The sequence below is a fragment of the Rhea pennata genome, chromosome 5 (genome assembly GCF_028389875.1).
Source record: "Rhea pennata isolate bPtePen1 chromosome 5, bPtePen1.pri, whole genome shotgun sequence".
NCBI lineage: Eukaryota > Metazoa > Chordata > Aves > Rheiformes > Rheidae > Rhea > Rhea pennata.
This window is the reverse complement of record NC_084667.1, coordinates 25,295,956-25,315,646: the sequence shown is the minus strand read 5'-3', so window position 1 is coordinate 25,315,646 and position 19,691 is coordinate 25,295,956. Positions and strand designations below refer to the sequence as shown.

Below are 19,691 nucleotides of genomic sequence, written 5' to 3'. Positions count from 1 at the left end.
TTTGGCACTGCGGGGTCATTTTGCGTTCTCTGAGTAAAATCTAAAACTTCCCCAGCTAGCCTAAGTCATGAAAACAGAAGTGTGTTCCCTGTGAGTGCAGCAGGACAGACAAGCAGGGAGACAGGCTTAGGGGACTGCTTCCTTGCTGAGAAACCACTCAGATTTGCCCCACAGACTGCTGCGCACAAGGGAAAGAGATTTCTGGGCCTCTGACAGGGCCTCCTAACAGAGGAAGACAAAATAAAGACAAATGGCCAAGCAACGTGGAAAGATGGGCAGATACTTCATGCAAAGAGATTACATGAACACACAACTGTGCAACAACATGCCCTGTCATCTTCGGCACTGCTTTCCCCATAGGTCATACAGGAGAGATGCTGTACGTCTTTGTAGTGTGCCCCTTAGGGCCGCGAGACCCTTCCGGTGCTTTGCAACCTGTTGGTGATACTTCCCTAAATGCTATAAGGGGTAGGTACTACTGCTATTAATGCTGCGTGAATGTGGCGATAAACACAGAGGTTAGAGGTAATTTGAGTGTTCAGCTGAGCAGAAGGCAATCTGAACCTCAGTTTACGGCATTCCCACTTCTCCCTGTCTCATCCATTTTGGTCCAAGATGAGCCATTTCTCTTTTGGAGCCATGGGTTGGCTTCACCTCTGGTATTTTCCAGCGGGCCCCAAGCTCCTGTCAGCCTATTAGAAAGCGAGGAGTTGAATGGAGACTTTTTATTAGAAACAAAGCAAAACACCGAAGTATTTTCACATATAAGCAATTCAGCTGAGGTGGGGGAGCAGGAGTTACGGTGGGGTTGAGCTGTTGCCTGTCATGCGTGGACAGACCGTCCTCGTGGCACAGTGTGTCCGCTGAAGCCCTGGCAGCTCTGGTGGCTGCTGGCACCTCCCCCGAGTCTTCGCCCTTTAGGTGCTACCAGTGCGAGAGGAAACTCTGGCCACCATTTTGCAGCTCTGCTGAGATATTTTCTCTGGATGACTGTTTGCAGTGGGGGTGAGGTGCTGAGTTTTGGCCTGTTGAGGGTTAACTGCTGTTTACGGCAGCTGAAATTAGCTATCACTATGTCCCCTGCCACCTCTGTGCCCCTTTTGGAGGGTCAAAACTTAGAAGTGAAAGGAAAGACAGAGAAAGAAAAGGAAAAGCACCATCTTGGTGGTGGAGGAGGGGAGAGCCTAATTTCTTTAAAATTCTGATGTACAGCAAAAACACGCAGGCTGGGAAAAATAGGAATGAGGAAATGGGAGAAAGCTTCTCCCATGGGATTAACTACAAAGACTCTAGGACTTCAGGTTGGGAATGCACATTTTTAAACAACAGATATTCCAGGTATGCATTAGTAATAATAATAATTGGTAATTAATAGTGGCACACTGGTACTTCCTTGCTCCCCCTCCCTGGTGCCTCAAGTAAAATAATACCAACTAAATCTCCTTGTATTTATATCCATGTGTGTCTGTGTGTGGCCTAGTCCCATTCATCATTTAGCTCCCACTGCAGAACTCTCTCCATTTTTAAAATTATGCAGGATACACTGAAGAGACAATTTGGGTTTCCCCCACCTCTCCCTTGCCCTTGCAGAAAGCAAGCCCTTGTCTCATTTGCATTTGCATTAAAGCCCTGCTCTCTATAAGCTAAGCAAAGGGGAAGGACTTGAAGCCTATGGGATGGCTTTAGGGCTCTGCCCCTTGCTTTTGGCTCTCTCTCTCTTTCTCATTCTCTCTCGTGCTTTGATCTCTGCTTAACAACAGTAACGTCACAGCGACTATACAGGAGAGTTTTGTTGGAAGTTAGAAAGTTTTGCAGCCTCCAGAGGGCTGTAGCGGCAGTAGCAGAAGCAGCATCCAAGGGACTCCTGGAAGGGGAAGAGAGAGAGCGAGCGCCTGCCTGCCTGCCTGCGTGCCGCAGTCCTTGCGCGAGCTGCCCGGAGCCGAGGAGGCAGCCATGGAACATCAGCTGCTGTGCTGCGAGGTGGAGACCATCCGGCGGGCCTACCTGGATGCCAACCTCCTCAATGACAGGGTGCTGCAGACCATGCTCAAGGCCGAGGAGACCTGCTCGCCCTCCGTGTCCTACTTCAAGTGCGTGCAGAAAGAAATCTTGCCATATATGAGGAAGATGGTTGCCACTTGGATGTTGGAGGTTTGTATGTTGCAGCGATTTCTTTGCAAGCTTCGGCACTGAAATGAATTAAGGCTGCGAGCTGCTTCCCCCGCTCCTGCCCCTCGCCCTCCCCCCCACCCCCCAATAACTTCTCCAGCGCGGCACACGTTGCTCTGCCTTTGGAGGCTGCCGCGTGTAATGACGGGATTGGGGTCGATTTTATTATTATTACTATAATTATTACTCTTTTTTTTCCCTGGTGTAAAAACGAAGCTGCTGCTGTAGAGGGAAGGCCAGCTCGCCCCCCCCGCCCCCTCCCACGCACACACAGACACGCACACATCTCTCCTAAACTGCAGGGTCTGGGGGTGCCCTGGCACCTTTTCCGGCTTTCGGGCCAACGCGGTGCCAGTGCAAAGGGAGTGTGGAGAAATCCTGTTTGGAAAATGTCCCTTTCTCAGCCTCCCTGCCTGAGCGCTTTGGCTGGGAACGGCCACATCGCTGGAGCCCTCGGATCCCCAGTCCGGGGCCATAGGGAAATCCTGCCAGTTATTTTTCTGGGGATTTTATTTTAAATTAATATCCTTGTACACGTATGCAAGTGCTGCCCGTGCCAGTATTATGCGCCATCTTTGTTCTTTTATTGCAAAGCAAAAGTGTTTATTAATCAGGAGAAAATTAGAAAGTCCCGGGGAGCAAGCCAAGGGTGTGTGTGTGGGGGAGCGGGCAGGGGCCGCGGGGGAAAGTCGGGGCTGGGGGTCCCCGCTGGGGCTCTGGGCAGGGGGACGGTCGGAGGGGCCCTGGCATTTCTGGGGGGAACTGCAGGGTAAAAGTTTCTTTGTTCAGCGCGAAGAGAGGCTCGAGCTGTGGTCACCCCTCAAAGGCATGCTTGTGCTGTGGCAGCGATCTGCAAGGTCGCCTGGGAAAAGCGAGTTGGAAAGGCCCTCTTCCTCGGGCAGGACGCGTTTGGGGGAGCTCCCAGCGGGAGCCCCAGAAACTGGGCTATATTTTCATGCCTTTTCGGAAGCCCTGGTTGCTTGCGATCTATTTTTAATTAATTTTTGAAAGCGCAGCGCCCTGCCTTGCTCTGGGAAATGTCGCGCCTCGCCGTGCTGCAAGGCGAGAGAGGGACCCGGTGAATTTCACTTCGGGGTGCCTCTCCCGAGCCCCCCAGCCGGGCCCTCGCCGCAGGGCTTGGTAAAGGACCCCCGCGGTGTCATTTTCAATCTTTTTTGGGGGCTCGAATGATTTTTTAAATATTTTTAAATATTTTTTGAAAAGATGACGTCTGGGGAAATGAGGCTGGACGCCACCTTTGTGTCTCGACCAGAGAGAGGAATCGGCAGCACAACGGCAAATTAGTGTTTTTTTTTTTTTTTTTTTAAAAAAAAGCCAAATAGGCCAAATAAATCCGGGGGCAAGCCCTGCTCGGCACCCACATTCCCAGACACAGGGGCTTGCTTTCCCCCCCCTTTTTTCCCCATTTTTCTTTTCTGTTCCAGAGGCTGAGAAGATGGGGACAGATCTCTTCTACCCCCCCCCTTTTTTTTACCATGAATCGCCTGCGGATCTCTAACACCACATTTCTCCCCATTTTGTCACTCGTGACTTTCTCTTTCATTTTCTTTGATGCCTCTGTTTTTTTCTTATTTATACATTTTTTCTCGACTGCCTTTCCCCTTCTTTTCCTTCAACATTGCTCTGCAAAGTCGGGGCGGCGGGAAGGAAAAGGCAGCAGGACAAGACTAGCTTTCGCCTGTATTAAATTATTATTCAACGATCTCTCTCTCTTCCAGGTCTGCGAGGAGCAGAAGTGCGAAGAGGAAGTTTTCCCCTTGGCTATGAATTACTTGGACAGATTTTTGTCGCTTGAACCCCTCAAGAAAAGCCGACTGCAATTGCTCGGAGCTACCTGCATGTTTGTGGCTTCAAAAATGAAGGAAACTATTCCTCTGACCGCAGAAAAACTGTGCATTTATACCGATAACTCCATTCGACCCGACGAATTACTGGTAATTTCACGTTTAATCACCTCAGGAAAAAACAAAACCCAAACGCGGAGCGCGGCGGGAGGGGGCTGCCCGCGCCGGCGGGGGTGCTCTGCCGCGGGGCGCCCCGCGAGGCCGCGGCCGCCGTATCCCGGGGCCGCAGCCCTGCGCCCGGCCGCCGCCGCGGGCCCGCACCGGCGCGGCGCGGGACGCGGGCGCCCCCTGGCGGCCTCGCGGGGCGCGGCGGCGGGCGCCTCCCGGCGCGACGGCCGGGCAGCGGGGGGTGGCCCAGCGCTGCCGGGCAGCCGCCCGCCTCCCGCCGGCGCCCCGGCCTCCCTGCCCGGCGGCCGGCCTCCTGCAGCGCCCCGCGTTAGTCCGGCCCCGCCGGTCGTAGCGTCTGCTTTGCCGAGAGCCGTGCACCGAGATGATGCCGTGTGGCGGAAGGATTCCCCCATCCAAGGCAAGCAGGCTCAGCTCAGCATGAACTCGCCCAGTTTTACAGCACGTCCAGCTGTGTATGAGTGGAGCTAACCACATTTTCCCTCTTCTTCTTCCTCTTCTCTTCTTCTTCCCCCTTTTCTCCCTTTTGTTTTTGCAGCAAATGGAGCTGCTTCTGGTGAATAAGCTGAAATGGAATCTGGCTGCAATGACCCCCCATGATTTCATTGAACATTTCCTAACTAAAATGCCTCTGGCAGAGGACACCAAGCAGATCATCCGTAAACATGCTCAGACTTTTGTGGCTCTGTGCGCTACAGGTATGAGCCCTGCACATGAAACAAGGCGTGTTGCTCCCCTACACAAACCTACTCCCCAGCCTGTAAAGCTTCCCATAGCTATGGGCTAAAGTGAGTTCACAGAGCTGTAGGGAGGTGGTTTAAGCCCTCATTATTGCCCCCAGTTGTTTGCAGAAGGTGGATTACTTTGCAGAGGTAAGTTTTCAGAAGATAATTTTCTTCTGAGTTGAATAAGCATAGAACTTGTTGTCTGGAGGAGGGGCAGAAGTACCCCTTTTTGGTAGCCTAGTGACTGAGTTTGCAGCTCAGACTGGCATGATTTTTCACTGATGTATATCAAGTTTTATGCGGGACTGCAAAAGACTTACTGCCCATATGGGGAATCCCTCTGTGTGGATTCATTCTTAAGACAGTTTTTGAAGGCACAGAGAGAGAGAGTTTGCTTGTGAATAGCTCTGCATGGGGGTTTTAAAACTTCCCTCTTCAAGTTGCCTCTTCCCCCCTCCTCTGTGGCTGGTGGATTGGAGGAGGGCCACGCGGCACGGAGGCTTTCCTGGCACAGGACCGAGTCTCTGCCATCTGCACCCTTCTGACCACGTGCTGCGCTGAAGCCATGTGCTGGGGCGGCCTCCAGAGGAGCCAAAGACTCCGACTGTTCGCTAGGCCAGGTTTGCAGAGGCCTGATCTTTGGTTTCAAGGGCACTGTGTGCGTGCGCGCTTTCTTTGAAGCTCCATGTTTGCATGTGGTGTGTGTGTGTGTGCGTGTATGTATTTGTACATGTACTGGCTTTGCCCACTGAACCCTAACGAGTGGGAAGGAAAAAGTTTAGATGAGTCTTTCTGTTCTCCAGATCTTACTGTTCTCACAGAACAGAATGGAGGAGTGGGGACAAAGAAAGTTCTAAAGGGAAGATACCCTGTTTGAACAAAATGTATTCAATGCATTTTCTTTTAGTATGACAAGACAAAATTCAGGAATGGCGAAAGAATAAGAAGAAGCAGCCAAAGCAAATTTCTTTAGCAGTAGTAAGTAAAGAGGAATGCTAAGTGCCCTTTTAACACTGATAAATACACTGTAAAGGAGATAGTGCTTTATTCAGTGTTAATATTCAGTAGCATTTATATTAAAAAAGAGATCAAATGTGCATTTGGACTTGAGAAAAGGTGTCCACACTTGAAAACCTTGGTGAGATGTGCGTAGTCAATGAACAACAACAACAAAAAAAATACTTATTTTCAAAGAGATGGATTTTGTCAAAAGATTCAAATAAGATTGCAGGCACTTAAAAAAAATGAAGAAAATACTGTTTTCACAGAGTCAGCCCTACTGCAAGGCCTAAAGATAGAACAAACCATAAAAGAGAAATTTATAAACAGTGGCATTGCTTTTCATCTTGGGCTTTTCATCAGAATAACAGGCAGATTGTAAGTTAGCTTGCCTGGAATAACACACAGTGCTCTGAATGCTGCAACATTCAAACAGCTTTCAAAGCACCTGCAGCAACATTTCAGGAAAATCAGATGTATTCTCTATGACAGATTGAACCAGATAAGACTGCTGGGGCTCTAGATACGTGATTTGCTGAGTTTGAAGCTACCTCAGTTGTTAGCTAAAAAGAACAGCTACTCGGCCCCCCTTTTGGATTTGGGGATGTTTAACCTAGGTTGTTGTGCTGGCAATGACAGGGATGAAAACAAGAGTGGTTCAAAGGTTGGAGACTTACTGAGAGTCCAGTACTTTGATCTACTGTCGGTGTTGTTATGTTTCTTTTAGGAAGCACATCCAGAGCCTTTATTTAATACTGCTACACACCGCAGCTGGAGAATGGATCAGTAAATGGGAACCACATTCTGGGAATTTTACTTAGCTTTAAAACAACGATGCTGAGTTCACCAGAATTGAGGCCCTTGTCAGCTCCTTACTGAAGTTGTTGGGAATATTGCCCGGGGATGCAATGTTCAGGAAGGCTGCCACTAGGCTCTGTATTTTTATTATTTCTTTGGATGTCAGGATTTTCTATATGTCTTGCTTTTCTCATGACTTCTTTGTTGGGTAGTGAAGATAACGTGTGGCTAAGTAGCATCTGGACTTTGTTTTGCTGTTGCTGGGTTGTGTTGCATTTCCCCTTGCCAGAATGAACCTAGATGGACTGCAAATGCGTTGTGCTTGCCTGGATGTTCTGGGGCCCAATTCAAAGTCCACTGAATACACTGTAAAACTCATTGAAGTGGCCTCAGGGGCAAGTGCAGTGTACCCGTTGCTTGAATACAGCCCGTGTCCTCTGCTAAAGGAAGGTGTCATAAGAAGATACGGCGAAATAATGCTTGCATGAAAAGTGAAGTGTCAGCCAGTTGGCTTAACAAGGTGAAGGCTGGGGAAGTGTTTGGAGATGTGTGTACGTGTGTTTGCTCCAGAGAGAGAAGGTTACTTTGCAAGGTGAAGTTGAGGGGAATTCCTTCTAAGCTCCCTCTTCAGCTGTCTGCCTAGTAGAAGCGGATTTGTTTGATTTGGTTTAGTTTTGAAAAACATATTTGCACCAAAGGATGTCTTTGTGCTGTGGTAGGTTAGGAAGAAAAAAAAAATTACCAGGAATTGTTTGAAGTTAACACGTAATTGAGTTTAATGAATGAGGCTTTGGCATGGCCAAGCAAGGCCGGGAGAGCTCAAAAGGAATCAGGCCTCTTTTGGCCCAAGTTAAGACCAGTGTTAAGGGAGAGCTGCAGCTCTATACAAGCATAACAATGAATAGCAACAAATATTGGAGCTTCAGCATTTCATTATGTTCCTTTGGTTATCAAAACATACCAGGCTCCTTTTATATTATTATTATTGCTATTATTATTGCTGTTGCTTTCGTCCTTTTGGATGGAGAAAGACCTCCCTTTGAAAGAACTGTGCTACAATTCTCCTATTCTCTGGCCTTTATAAAATTGGGAGTCTCAAGGTATGTGACCAGTTGGAACCTGTTGCATCTTGCAGCAAGTGATTTATGTTCGCAGTTTTGATTTGCCTCAATGAAAAGATTTTCATTCATAGCCCCCAGCTCTCCAGACGGATGGAATTGCTGCTCCATTTAAAAAGGAAAAGGGGTGACTCGCCTTGTTAGGAATTTTTTTTAAAGCGCTGCAGCGCCTATATGCCTGCTTTGTCCTCCCTTCAGGGTGGCTGGCATTCTTCTCTCTCCTCCCCCTCCTCTCTCTCTCTCTCTCTCTCTTTTTAACAACGCTGAAGTTGTTTATTCTTTTTGGATGAAGTCTCAGATAGGCTACTGGGGATGTGTGCTTCAATTGATGGGGCCCCCTACCCCATTGTGGCTGTGTCAGGTCTAATTCATCTCACCGAAGCCCCCTTGTTCCTGAGCGCTCAATAGCGCAAGATGAGGCGATGGAGGCTGACAATGATGCCACACTCTTCACTTGGGGGCATCCAATTACAGGCGAGAGGGGCCCCCTGATTAATATGCTGAAATTAGTGGCCTCTGCCACAAATAATTCCTTGTTGAGTTGCAACAAAAAGGCAGTCCATGCTGCTTGTCTGGAGTGGTTATAGGGACAGACACAAACTGGTCATTTAAACTTCATTATCACTTTTCCACCTTAGAAAGAATGAGGGTGTGACTATGAATTCATGTTCTTGTTTATAGCTCTATTTAAATGAAAAACACAAATATGAATCCTAAACATGATCCTGTCAGGATAGACTCATTTAACTGACACATTTTGATCATATTCTGCATGTGAAAAAAGTGCTGACGCAAACTTGCTGCCACTGTACCCCTCTGAATGACTGAATCTTGGTGAAATTTGCTATTGCCCACAGAAACCCTTAATTTCTGAAGTCTACCTGCAACCTGCACCTATCAGTATTTCAGTTAGGGGGCTATTTTTGGAATGGATGTGTTGTCAATAACTAGACTGAACTATTTGGATTATCTGGAAAGATAGAAGTTTGCTAGGAGGTGTATGTATTTGTATGTGTCAGGAAATGGGAGGATTAAGAAAAGGGGAAAAGTGAAATTAGTTTTATACATGCTAACAAAGATGAGATGACCTTAGATACCGTTTGGCTATTTGTTGACTTTATCACACAAAAAATTGGCCACAACTAATTGTATCAGCTTAATTTTGGAGTTCATAGAACACTGGATGAAATGCCCTTTTGAAGATGGGGTATTGGTCTGAGCTACAATTGTTTGTCAGAGATATATGAATAGATTGAGAGAGAGGACTTTCACAGAGTCCTGAAGGTCTTTAGTTTCACTGGTAAAACATTTACACAAAAGTTATTTTATCATAATAAAGGAGATGCATGATTTAATACTTAAACTGTTCCACTGAGCCCTCTAAGCTATCCATTCCTTTGATTTCATTCAAGAGTTTGACAGATGGTTTATATTTTTTTCAACCCAGAGGAAGTTGTATTCTGATAAAAGCTGAAGGAATCTATCTCAGGTTCTTGTGTATAATGTGGCATTTCCCCTTTCTCCTTCACAAAATTAGACATTTACTCATGCAACTTACTTGCTTTGTTTCTGATTCTTCTCCAAGGTGTATGCTGCCCTGGATCAAATGCATTCCTGTTCAGTAGAAAGAGTCTTAGCATTAAAATGTGGATTATTCTTATTAAGAAGAAAAAAAAAAAGGCTAAACGGCAGAGATAGCCCCTTAAGGAATCATGGGAGTGGCTTTGTGGAGAGACCTACAGCAATGCAGTCTGGAAGGGGGCCCAGCCTCTTGTCAGCATGGTGTCACATCAGAATGTAACTGATTGTCCGCCAATTCTTGGGACCCCCGTCACTTAGTTATGCCACATTTACATTAAATCCCTGTTGCCAGGATGGATGGCAGCCACTGACAAGAGACGAGGTTGAGACAAAGCATTTTTAAGATGAAACCTTAATTTAAATATGGATTATCTGCCTCCTGACGGGGTTAAGCAGTCTTTCTCTTTCTTTCTTTCTTTTTGTTGATGTTGTTGTTCACTAAAGTTATATTCCTTTTAATGTCAGTATACAGGTTTCTGTTTTAGAGGGCCCAGAGACTCTTTATTACAGTGTACCTAGGATCTGATCATGCTAAACACTTAAACTCTTAAGAATGTGAACAGGTTTTCTCAGATGTATAGTGCTGTTGACCCAAAAGACATTATTCATATGAGTAAAGTATTTAAACATTTGAAGAATGGGAGCCCTGCTATGAAAAAATATCTCAAAGTGATGAATGATCTCCCAGGCTTACTGCTAAGAAAGGCTACTCACTCAAGTACAGTTACTTCTTTGGATAAGTGTTTACAGGTTTGGGCCTGTAACAGTTTACAGCAGGAGGCATCTTTCTGTACATAATTTCCCTACCTTTTCAGATGCAGTAGTTGGCAACTGAAGCCAGCCAATGCTGATAGAAGAGAGTGTACAGGAAGGCTTGTCCTAAAGAAATCATTTTGATTTTTTTTCCTCTTCTCTCTTCATACAGATGTTAAATTTATTTCAAACCCACCTTCCATGATCGCAGCTGGCAGTGTGGTAGCTGCTGTGCAAGGCCTGCATCTGGGGGACACTAACACTTTCCTCTCCTATCAATGCCTCACACATTTCCTATCACAAGTTATCAAGTGTGACCCGGTAAGTGACTCCTTCTCTTAGATTCTCTTGATCTTCTGCCTCAGAGTTTAGAATAAAAGTCTGCTTACTGCATAGTAGCTGATACTACAGTAAATCTTGATGGGAGTTAAGCATTAGTGTGTTTTTTTTTGAGCATGTTTGTTCTAGTTATTTCACCATCATTATATATATTAACAGTCAGTGATTATACTGCTGCAATTCATTGACATAAATGTGTCATGCAGTTCTACGGTTTTGTAAGACAAGTATTTGACAAAGTAAAGGAAACTTTGAATTTGTTTTAAGACGACTGCAGAGTCTATGTGAAACAAAGCCTTTAAAATAAGACCAGGAAATAATTACTAAGATTGCAATAAATAGAGCTCTTGGTATCTCTGACCTTATCTTTGACCATTCTTGAGACCTTTTATTGTGACAAGTGGTGTGAAAAAGTCCTTCTTAAAAGAGTTCTAATGATCTAATTTGGTTTATTACGTGCTAGACCTGCACAGTAGCTGGTATTGAATTCCTTTTTGGAACAAATGTTTGTCCCACGACTTTCTGACAAGGTAGATGGTCCTCACAGGACTCTCATTTTGCACTGCAGCTTCCAGGAGATGCACATCAGTAACTAGCGAGCAATAAACCCTTCACGAGTGAATGGGCCAGGAAGGGAGCCTACAAGGAAGACCTAAAGTCAATGATCCATGTCATAATGGTGTGTGAAGTTGGGGCAGAGTTGAGCTTTGTTTTGTAACAATGTGGAAGACCAATAAATAGATGCTTTAAAAAGGTTCTTGTGAGGTCTCCAAGCACTGGACAATGAGTCAAATAAAGACAACCCTGTGGTTAGTGGTAGAATCTTTGAGATGCTGTTAAATTATTGTACATGTTCATAATTTAAATATAGAGAGAGCTGTATTAGTCCAGACACTTCAAAACAAATTTAATACAACTGGACTTTGTCAACAAGATTGAATGATTTCTGGAAAGATGCATCATCAGGAATTACTCATAAAAGAGTAATCTGATAGAGTATCTGCTGGAAGCAAATGCGGACAAATACTATATCACAGCTTATTATTTTGTTCACTTGAACAATGCCTCAGTATCTAGCATGTTATTTTTGCCCTTTATACTACTGCAGCAAAAGTAGTATGGATCCAGCACTGAAATGTTAAATACTATGAGCAATTTAAATGCTGAAATAAGATGCTGTAAACATCCTGCTGCTCAGTTTGGTATGCACCTGTAACGCTTTTAGTGAGATTGTGAACAATGTAGGTATTTCAGTGTACAGTTGGCTTCTATCCAGTGCAAGATATTCAAAGCAGGTACTTAGGAAAAATACTAGGCTTGTTATCTGTACTGATAGTGAGTATTTGATGCAAACAAAAATATTATTTAATCATTCTTGATACATAGCATTTAAAATAGATTCTCTCATCATGGAGAACAACAGCATGTCCTTATGTGACTTGACTTTGTTGATGTCAGAGCTCTTTTAAAAGAGAAGAAAGTATCTTTAACACGAAGGATAATGGCTGGTTATTTCTTTTTATTGTCCAGAGTCATTGCAAGGCCACAATCTGTGTGATCTGAACTTAAAATTAAGAGCTTTAAGAAGAATTAACTCTCTTTCAACTTTTATTGCTAAATGTACTTTAGAGCAGCAAGAATTTGAAATAAGATTTTTACATAACTTGCTACAGAAAATAATAATCACCATAGAGTTATACCTAAAAAGCTAAGTAACTCAGAAATGGAAGCATTACTTCCATCTTATTTCTTGCTTAGTGTTTTAGAGTAACATTACTACCACTTGTATGCTTGCACCAGAAAAAGAGAACAGCATCTTTCACTATTGCTGTTCTGAGTGGAGAAAGCTACTTGGTTTCATACATGGAATGATTTTCCTGCATTGAGATTTGCAGCAAGACATGCCTATGCAACCCAGAGTATCAAATGCTATTCCTTAATATTTATATGAAGTTTGTTACTCCACAGTGATAGTTCCTCTTGTCAAACTGCAATTGAGTATGTTTTATATCGGATTGTCCTGAAATATTAAGAACATGCATTATAAAAACATGGCTAACATTCTGCCTGATTATCTATTAGCTAGAGCAGCTGGTCTGTTGGATTTCAGGTTACATAATCACACTTTTTTACCTTTAGTCTCAAAGAAAGCTGAATCTAAAGTAAAATGAGTATCACCTGATTGGAATTCCTTTATGGTTCATGTTTATATTGGTAGGAGTCCAATTTCCCATTTTGCCTTTGATCAGGGGTAATTAGAAGTCAGATAATCACAATTAGAAGTCTTGGGCTGTCTTCCATCATTCTATTCTTGACCCCATCATCCAAACAGATTGAATTTTACCTGACATTCATTTCCAGGCCAGAAATTTGCTAAACTAGATTAGATTGGGTTTCCTTGCTGTCTGTTAGTACATTGGAATTTGTCTCCTGCCTGCGCCTACTCAGAGGCACCTTCAAACATGTGCTTGTTATCCAGGACAGGTCAGGCAGTCACAAAGGATTTCCAAGCAGTTTCTTTTTTGTTGTTGTTTGTTTCCTTTAGTATCTGACCCTGGAGTCTGATCATGTCTACTATGTGTGTTAAAGGTATTTGACCACATCAGTTAAGCTAGCAAGCCTTTTTTTTTTTTTTTTTTTTTTTTTTTTAACTGAGAAGCTTAATTAATCCAGGAAGGGTTTATGACCTTGAACAAACTGTGGGCATTGAAAATTTGGGTAGCGAAGCAGAAAAGTTGTTGGGAGAAGCTATCAGAGTAATACAGAAGTCTTGTATTTGCTTTTGAGTATTGAGAAGTACTAAGAATGAAAAACAAAACTCTGGTGGGATTGTTCACAGTGAATTTTTTATTTTGCAGTTATTTTTGCCAGCTCTAAGATGTTCCTCCAGACAAACTGTTCAGCTGATAGCTATCTGAGCAAAAATGATGTGGACAAAACCACCTAAGACATTTCCAAAATTGTTGTTCATTGAACTGTAGCTTAAGACACAGTCTGTTCATTATAAATTGTAAAGGTTATGTATCTTTAGAAAAGGTAGAGTTATAACGTACTGTACTCTCAGAATCTCACAGGAAAAAAAAAAAGATGGTCAAAAATTACCTTTAAATTATGTAGTCCAGTGAAATTATTCATGATTGGACTCCAGAGAGAGAATAATAGGTATTTATAGAAATCCTTTTGAATGCTTTGCAAAATGTACTGATGACTTATTTCACTTGAATTACTTTGCATATTGGTTTTCAGAGCTCAAACATGCTATATGCAAATGGTAGTATTTCCAAAACAAAACAAAACAAACAAACAAACAAAGAACTAGGACTTGATTTACTGTGAAAATAAATTGGCTTTCAATCTGGAACATTGAACATACTACCTGGATAGAATTGTCCTCAAAAGTGCTGGGCTTCTGAGAACTGAAAAAAATGAAAGCTTTATTTATATACTACATACATCTAATTCCAAATGTGACTGAGGTGCATGCTTCAGGGTATGCAAATAAAAGTCTTACAGTCAAAATTGATCTGTCATATCTTGGAAGGGGTGAATGGACTTCTCATAGAAGTCTTACTAGATAGGCCAGAGGTATGTAGGAGCCAAAGGCATGATGACTTTAGGATATGAGGCGTTTCTTTTTGTCATTTAAAACGCTGTGTGTCTCTGTCAAGAGGAAATATTACACTAGGGTTTAAACCAGAAAAGGTCATAGGTTATGTGTTTTCAGTGAGCTGTAACTGATGGTCTGATCTGCTTAGAGGTAGGATTAACCTCCCTCTCTCTCAGAAAAGACTTGCAGAGAATTGTTTGCTTGGGTTTCTAATCTTATTTTACCCCAAATGCCATGTGCCCTCATTGGTGGCAGAGGAGATTCTTGTGGCAGTGGAATCAGTGAAAAGCTGGTAGATCACACAAGAAGCCTCTGAATGAAGGCAGAATTGAAACTGGGAAATAAAGAAAACAGCAGGCAGGTCACCCTCTCAGGAAAACAACATTCATTCTCAGTCATGCACATCCTAACACTTTTGACGGCAATTTATCATGGAAGACTGGGTTCACCGCAAGGGCTAACACATGTCATAGGTTAAATCAGAAAAGGCAATACTGAAAGGAAACTTCAAAGTCCTTCATACACAGAGTTAAATATGTTGAGAAAAAGCTTACGATTTTGTTATAAAGATATGAGTAAACAGTATGCTGGAGGAATTTTAGCCAATGTAGTGTGGTTGTTTTGCCTATTAAAGGCACCATTTCTGTGTCCTTGCAATGGATGTATGTGGCTCTGAGGAATACATACCCCTTGTTAGCAGAAGGTTGGACAGGTTGAGCGAACAGGCCTTTTCCAATTATAATTGCTGTGGTTCTGTTAGTGGAATAGGATATATCTACTGGTATGCTTTAATGTCTAGGGAAGTTCCCTTTCTCACAGTAGATGTGATTTGCTAGGTGCTTTATGCTTTAAATCACACTGAGGTCAGTTCAAGCGGTGAGGCCCTTGTGCTCTCCTGGCCACTCAGTAGGATTGAGTGCACATCCAGCTCTGAGAAACTGGTTGTAAAGCAAGGAAAAAATATCTCACCCTAACTGAACTGTTGAGGTGAATGCAGTAGCAAGCTGAAAACTTGGCAGGCCTTTATAATGCACGGCTATGAATATGTTTGGTAGTGGGTATGAAAGACCTGTCTCCATTTTGGAGTCATGCGGTCTACTCCATTTTTTTTCCAAATGCCTTCTGAATTGGAAATCAGTTAGCTAACCTAAGCTGACCGCTGCTGGAGGTAATTGTATTAGTTGGCAGGTGACTGAGGGCGTGTACATCTGTCTGTCTGTCATCTAGCATGTTTATCTAAGAACTTCATGTTATCAAAACTCATGCTTTGGAAGACCACTGTTTATGAAATTACCTATATCATGTCTAGTAGACTGCACTGTCAAAGGATTTCTGTGGTTAAAGTAGAAATCATTGCCGCATCAGAGCTGTTTGCACCAACTCTTACTGCAGCCCAGTTTCATGTCTTTGTAACTCCACTCATTTAGTGGGGATTGATTCACATTGCTATCCAGCTAGTCTGTTTATACTTTTCAAAAAGATATAAAAGCTACTGAGTAAAACATAATCTGAAAGGTTTTTTGTGTAACTGCTGAAATGCTACAGCACAGGCAAAGTAGTGGAGCACAAGCTACATTTTACTGTGTCAAGGTCCGGCCAGGCTAGTGCCACTGTAGAGCAGTTTTCATCATACGTTAAGTCATAAACCTATGGGGGTAAAACTGCCCAAAAAAGGGACAGTCAGAGCTAGTCCAGAGGTCTGTATAAAGATGTGCTTACTTAGGCCATTAAATAGAAGATAGCAACAGCTAGTTGCTGAAATCTAGATCCAAGCTGGCATCTTGCAGAAAATTTGGTAACTTGGCTTTTTACTGTTCAGTCTTCCTCTTGTTCTTTCCACACTTCTTTCAGTCTGCTGCCTTCCTAAATAATTTGATCATATTTTTCTTGCCTTCTCAAGAAGTGGTATTTCGTTTATGATCTCGGTATTTTTCTAAAGGACCCTGGGTCTTTTTCTCCTTCCATTTAATCTCCTCTAGGATTGTTTACGAGCCTGCCAAGAACAGATTGAATCCCTCCTCGAATCCAGTCTACGCCAGGCACAGCAACACAATGTATCTTCAGAAACAAAGACTGTAGAGGATGAAGCAGACCTTTCCTGCACACCTACTGATGTGCGAGATGTGAACATTTAAGAGGACTTCTACTAATGGGTTTGCTTGGCAAGAAAAGCAGACAAAGAAAGGGCATCTGAGAAGGAATCAGCATCAGGATCTCCCCCCCAGAAACCCTTTTCTCCAGGACATTTTTATACCAGAAGGGAAAACCAGTCTTGTTTTTTTTTCCTTGCTCTGTCTCCCTTCCATCTGTGACTTCAAACAAATAAACAAAAAATACCCCAAAAACTGTCTTAAAAAAAGAAAAAAAAAGTATTTGCATTACCCCCAGGGGTTTGTGCTACAAAAATAGAATATTTTATACAATAATAATCAACTAGTTTTTATATTAAAGTGTTCTTGTCTGTATGTTGTAAAAATAGGCATTAACACACAAAATGTCTCCAGGGGAGGTATTAGATTTGATTTCTTACATATAAAACAAACAAACAACCATTTTTAAAGTAGAAGAGGGTTATCTTTTTTTTTTTAGATAGTAAATTAAATACTCTTTTTTTCTTTAAAAAGCATAGCTTTAACGCAGTTCTAGGCTTTTCTGTATCTTGCTTGCTTATGCATTTAGTCACTTTATAATTCATCTGTAAATGTTTTTATTTTATTTCCTTAGGTTTTTTTATCCTCTTCACCTTATAAATGGTTAACGTAACCCATAAGTTAGTATATGTTAGTATACAGCATTATTATATGTTAATCTTTTTTTTTTGTGCCTGTGGATTGCCTGTACATAAGGCATTTGTAGGGTTCCAGCTTTGCATTGTTGGGAAAGGCCAATGTACTACTCATACGATACTCTATTATAAAGAGAAACCGAAATAGTGACATAATATATTATATTTTTGTAATCTTCATATTTTTGTAGTTACCTGTGTATAAATGCTGGTCTGACCCCACAGATATTCAGCCTAATTATGGTCAGGTTCAATCCACAGTTTAGTCTTTTTTTTTTTTTTTTTTAATAAGATTCTAAAACCATTCCATTCAAAGCACTTTCAGTCCATTAGATATATAGGAAATACATTCTTTTATTGTGTGGGAATTTTTTTTAATGGAATGGTTTGGAAATATATAAGTGCTTGTTCGCAAACTTGGAATTGCAAAGCAAGTGCATTTAACTATGGTGTTAGAGGAAAGGTGTTTTTTTCCGAAGGTTGTGTTCCAATGAGAGAAATTGCATTCACAAATTGCCAGGATATCTTCCTATCCTTTTCTATAGAAAAGTTGAAGTTTAGAAATCCTTTGGTGCCAACTCATCTTTGTAAATTAGGGGCCTTAAAGGTTCACGTATAGGACACATAGTTTAAGGATTTTCTCTAGATGTTTTACAACTGAAGGTTTTTAAACACTAAAATATATAATTTATAGTTAAGGCTAAAAAAAAAGAATATTTATTACAGAGGATGTTCATAAGGCCAGTATGATTTGTAAAATAATGCAATCGCCCCTTTTTTTTAAAAAAAAAACAAAAAAATTATAATCTTTCCTTGATGTTGCAGTTTTAACAGCTTCTTAAAGAAAAAAAAAAAAAAAAGGACACTCTTCAAAGAACAAACCCAAAACAAAACAGTTTATTTGGCCCCTTCTCATACATTTTCAAAAGCAGTCTAACCATGAAAAACGCCATAGTTAATAAACATGAGAATTGGAGTACTTGAAAGAAGTTCTTATTCCAGTATATGCCCCCCCCCTTTTTTTTTTAATTTAGCTACAACTAGAAAATTTGCACATCTTGGCTATGTATCTTTTTATTATTATGTTAGAAAGTAGCTGAAGGGACGTGGACATAGCTGTTGAAGTTGACGCTCGAGGAGAATGTGATGGTGAAATGTATGTGAGAAACTGCCGCTAAGGTGTTGATTGTTTGGAAAAAAAAAAAAAAAAGAAAAAAGAGAAAAAAGAAAAAAATTAAAAAAAAAAAAAAAGAAAAAGAGAAAAGAAAAGGAGTGGATGCTCCATTTTTATTGAGCTGCTATGGATAAATTCCCAGCATGGTTTGAAAAAAAAATTAACATTGCTTTTCTGTATCTTTGTCATTGTGTTTTGCTGCTATTTTGTGGATTTTTTTTTTGTTATACAATGTCATATACTGCCATGTTATAGGTTTTAATTTTCTCATAGAAAATTATATTATTGACATCATTTTTTTGTAGATTTTTTATGTGATCAATTTTTACTTAATGTGATTACTGCTCTATTCCAAAAAGGTTCCTGTTTCACAATACCTCATACTTCAGTTAACCGTGTCTAGACCAGGTTTTAATGTTCGTACACAGTGCCTCATAGTTCTACTGCAAACTGAAATGCATCGAACGTTATTCTGAATGGGTCTCGCGATTTGCAACTAGGTTGCATTAATTTAAAAACAGCAGACATTTCAGAAGATCAAGTAATGTCAGTTTTTTGTTGTTATGCATTTTATAAAGCTGGATTCTTTGTCTGATCTGGGGTTTATTATCATAGTAGTTTTAAGCTGTGTTATTAGCCACATTGATATATGAAAGGTGCATTATAATATAACTCTTGTATGCCAGCTGATGTGGTTTCCTATCAGTTGGGGCACATCATTTGGTATGATAGGTTATCTTCTGGAACTCTAAGTATTTTGTGTGTTTAATCTGTTATGATATACTAGTTTTTTGTTTTGTTTTTTTTTTTTTGTTAATTATAGCATAATGCTAATTTAAAAAGCCTGTAAATCTCATAAATAAGCCAGCTAACAAAGTTGTATGCTGAAGAATAATCTAGCTGTTGCCTGTATGCTGCTAAACCAAAACAGAATTAGAACTCAATTTTGAGGGCAAATGCAGTTAAGATCCTACATAGCACGTAAGTAAAGCATTGCAATGCTACTAGCAGTCGCAGGACCCAGGAGGACTGGATACATTCTGTCCAAATTTCAGGAACATTTCTTACTGCTTACCTCATAAACACGTCTGTTTGTGGCATCTCTGTGTCTCTGAACCAAACATGATTATTGAGTTAGTGGTTACTGGTTATATTATGTGTTACACTGAGCGGCAGTGCGTACTGCAAATTTCTTTAAATATTGTATGTACTAAAAGGCCAAATCCAGATCAGTGGGTTCATGTGCCAACAGAGATGCTTTATTTCTCACATTATTATAACAATCTGTAGTAAGCAAGCAATTCAGATTTGTACATTTTTATATTGTACTTATTGGCATCACTGGTCTGAAATGCACATTTTCACCCACAGACCTGTAACAGACAAGTTTCCAGCAAAAAAAAGAAAAACCTAAAGTCTAGAAATAAAATTGGTAAAACCCAATGTCTGCTTGTTGTGTTTTTTTTATTACGTTCATGAATGCTGAATGGTAGTAACTACCTGATGCAATGAATAAACAGCATGATGTTTTTCTAGTGTCGACTGTCCATGCTTTAATAGTTGCAATGCATCTTTTAGCTAATAGTTGCAATAATTTTTTATCGTTATTTTAGGAAACTAGGTGTTTTTAGCAATGGGTAAGTGACTGCCTG

At 41.6% G+C, this 19,691-nt stretch overlaps 1 protein-coding gene across 2 annotated transcripts; it reads left to right on the top strand.

The window, feature by feature from the left end:
• The first annotated feature begins 1,785 nt into the window (after positions 1 to 1,785).
• On the top strand, positions 1,786 to 19,482 carry CCND1 (cyclin D1). Of its 2 annotated transcripts, none has more exons than XM_062576735.1 (5): positions 1,786 to 2,151; positions 3,909 to 4,124; positions 4,699 to 4,858; positions 10,307 to 10,455; positions 16,060 to 19,482. In XM_062576735.1, exons 1-5 carry the CDS (start codon positions 1,954 to 1,956, stop codon positions 16,213 to 16,215), a joined length of 879 nt encoding a protein of 292 aa, XP_062432719.1. In that variant the 5' UTR covers positions 1,786 to 1,953; the 3' UTR covers positions 16,216 to 19,482. The 2 variants fall into 2 exon arrangements, with proteins under 2 accessions (XP_062432719.1, XP_062432720.1); XM_062576736.1 differs by lacking the exon at positions 16,060 to 19,482 and adding an exon at positions 11,042 to 11,093.
• The last annotated feature ends 209 nt before the right edge of the window (positions 19,483 to 19,691 follow it).

Bases quoted from the DNA above. Each gene is read 5' to 3' on its own strand.
- CCND1 (XM_062576735.1), top strand. From the start codon at position 1,954: ATGGAACATCAGCTGCTGTGCTGCGAGGTGGAGACCATCCGGCGGGCC. The intron at 2,152-3,908 runs GTTTGTATGTTG...TCTCTCTTCCAG, and splicing joins TTGCCACTTGGATGTTGGAG to GTCTGCGAGGAGCAGAAGTG. The intron at 4,859-10,306 runs GTATGAGCCCTG...CTCTTCATACAG, and splicing joins TGTGGCTCTGTGCGCTACAG to ATGTTAAATTTATTTCAAAC.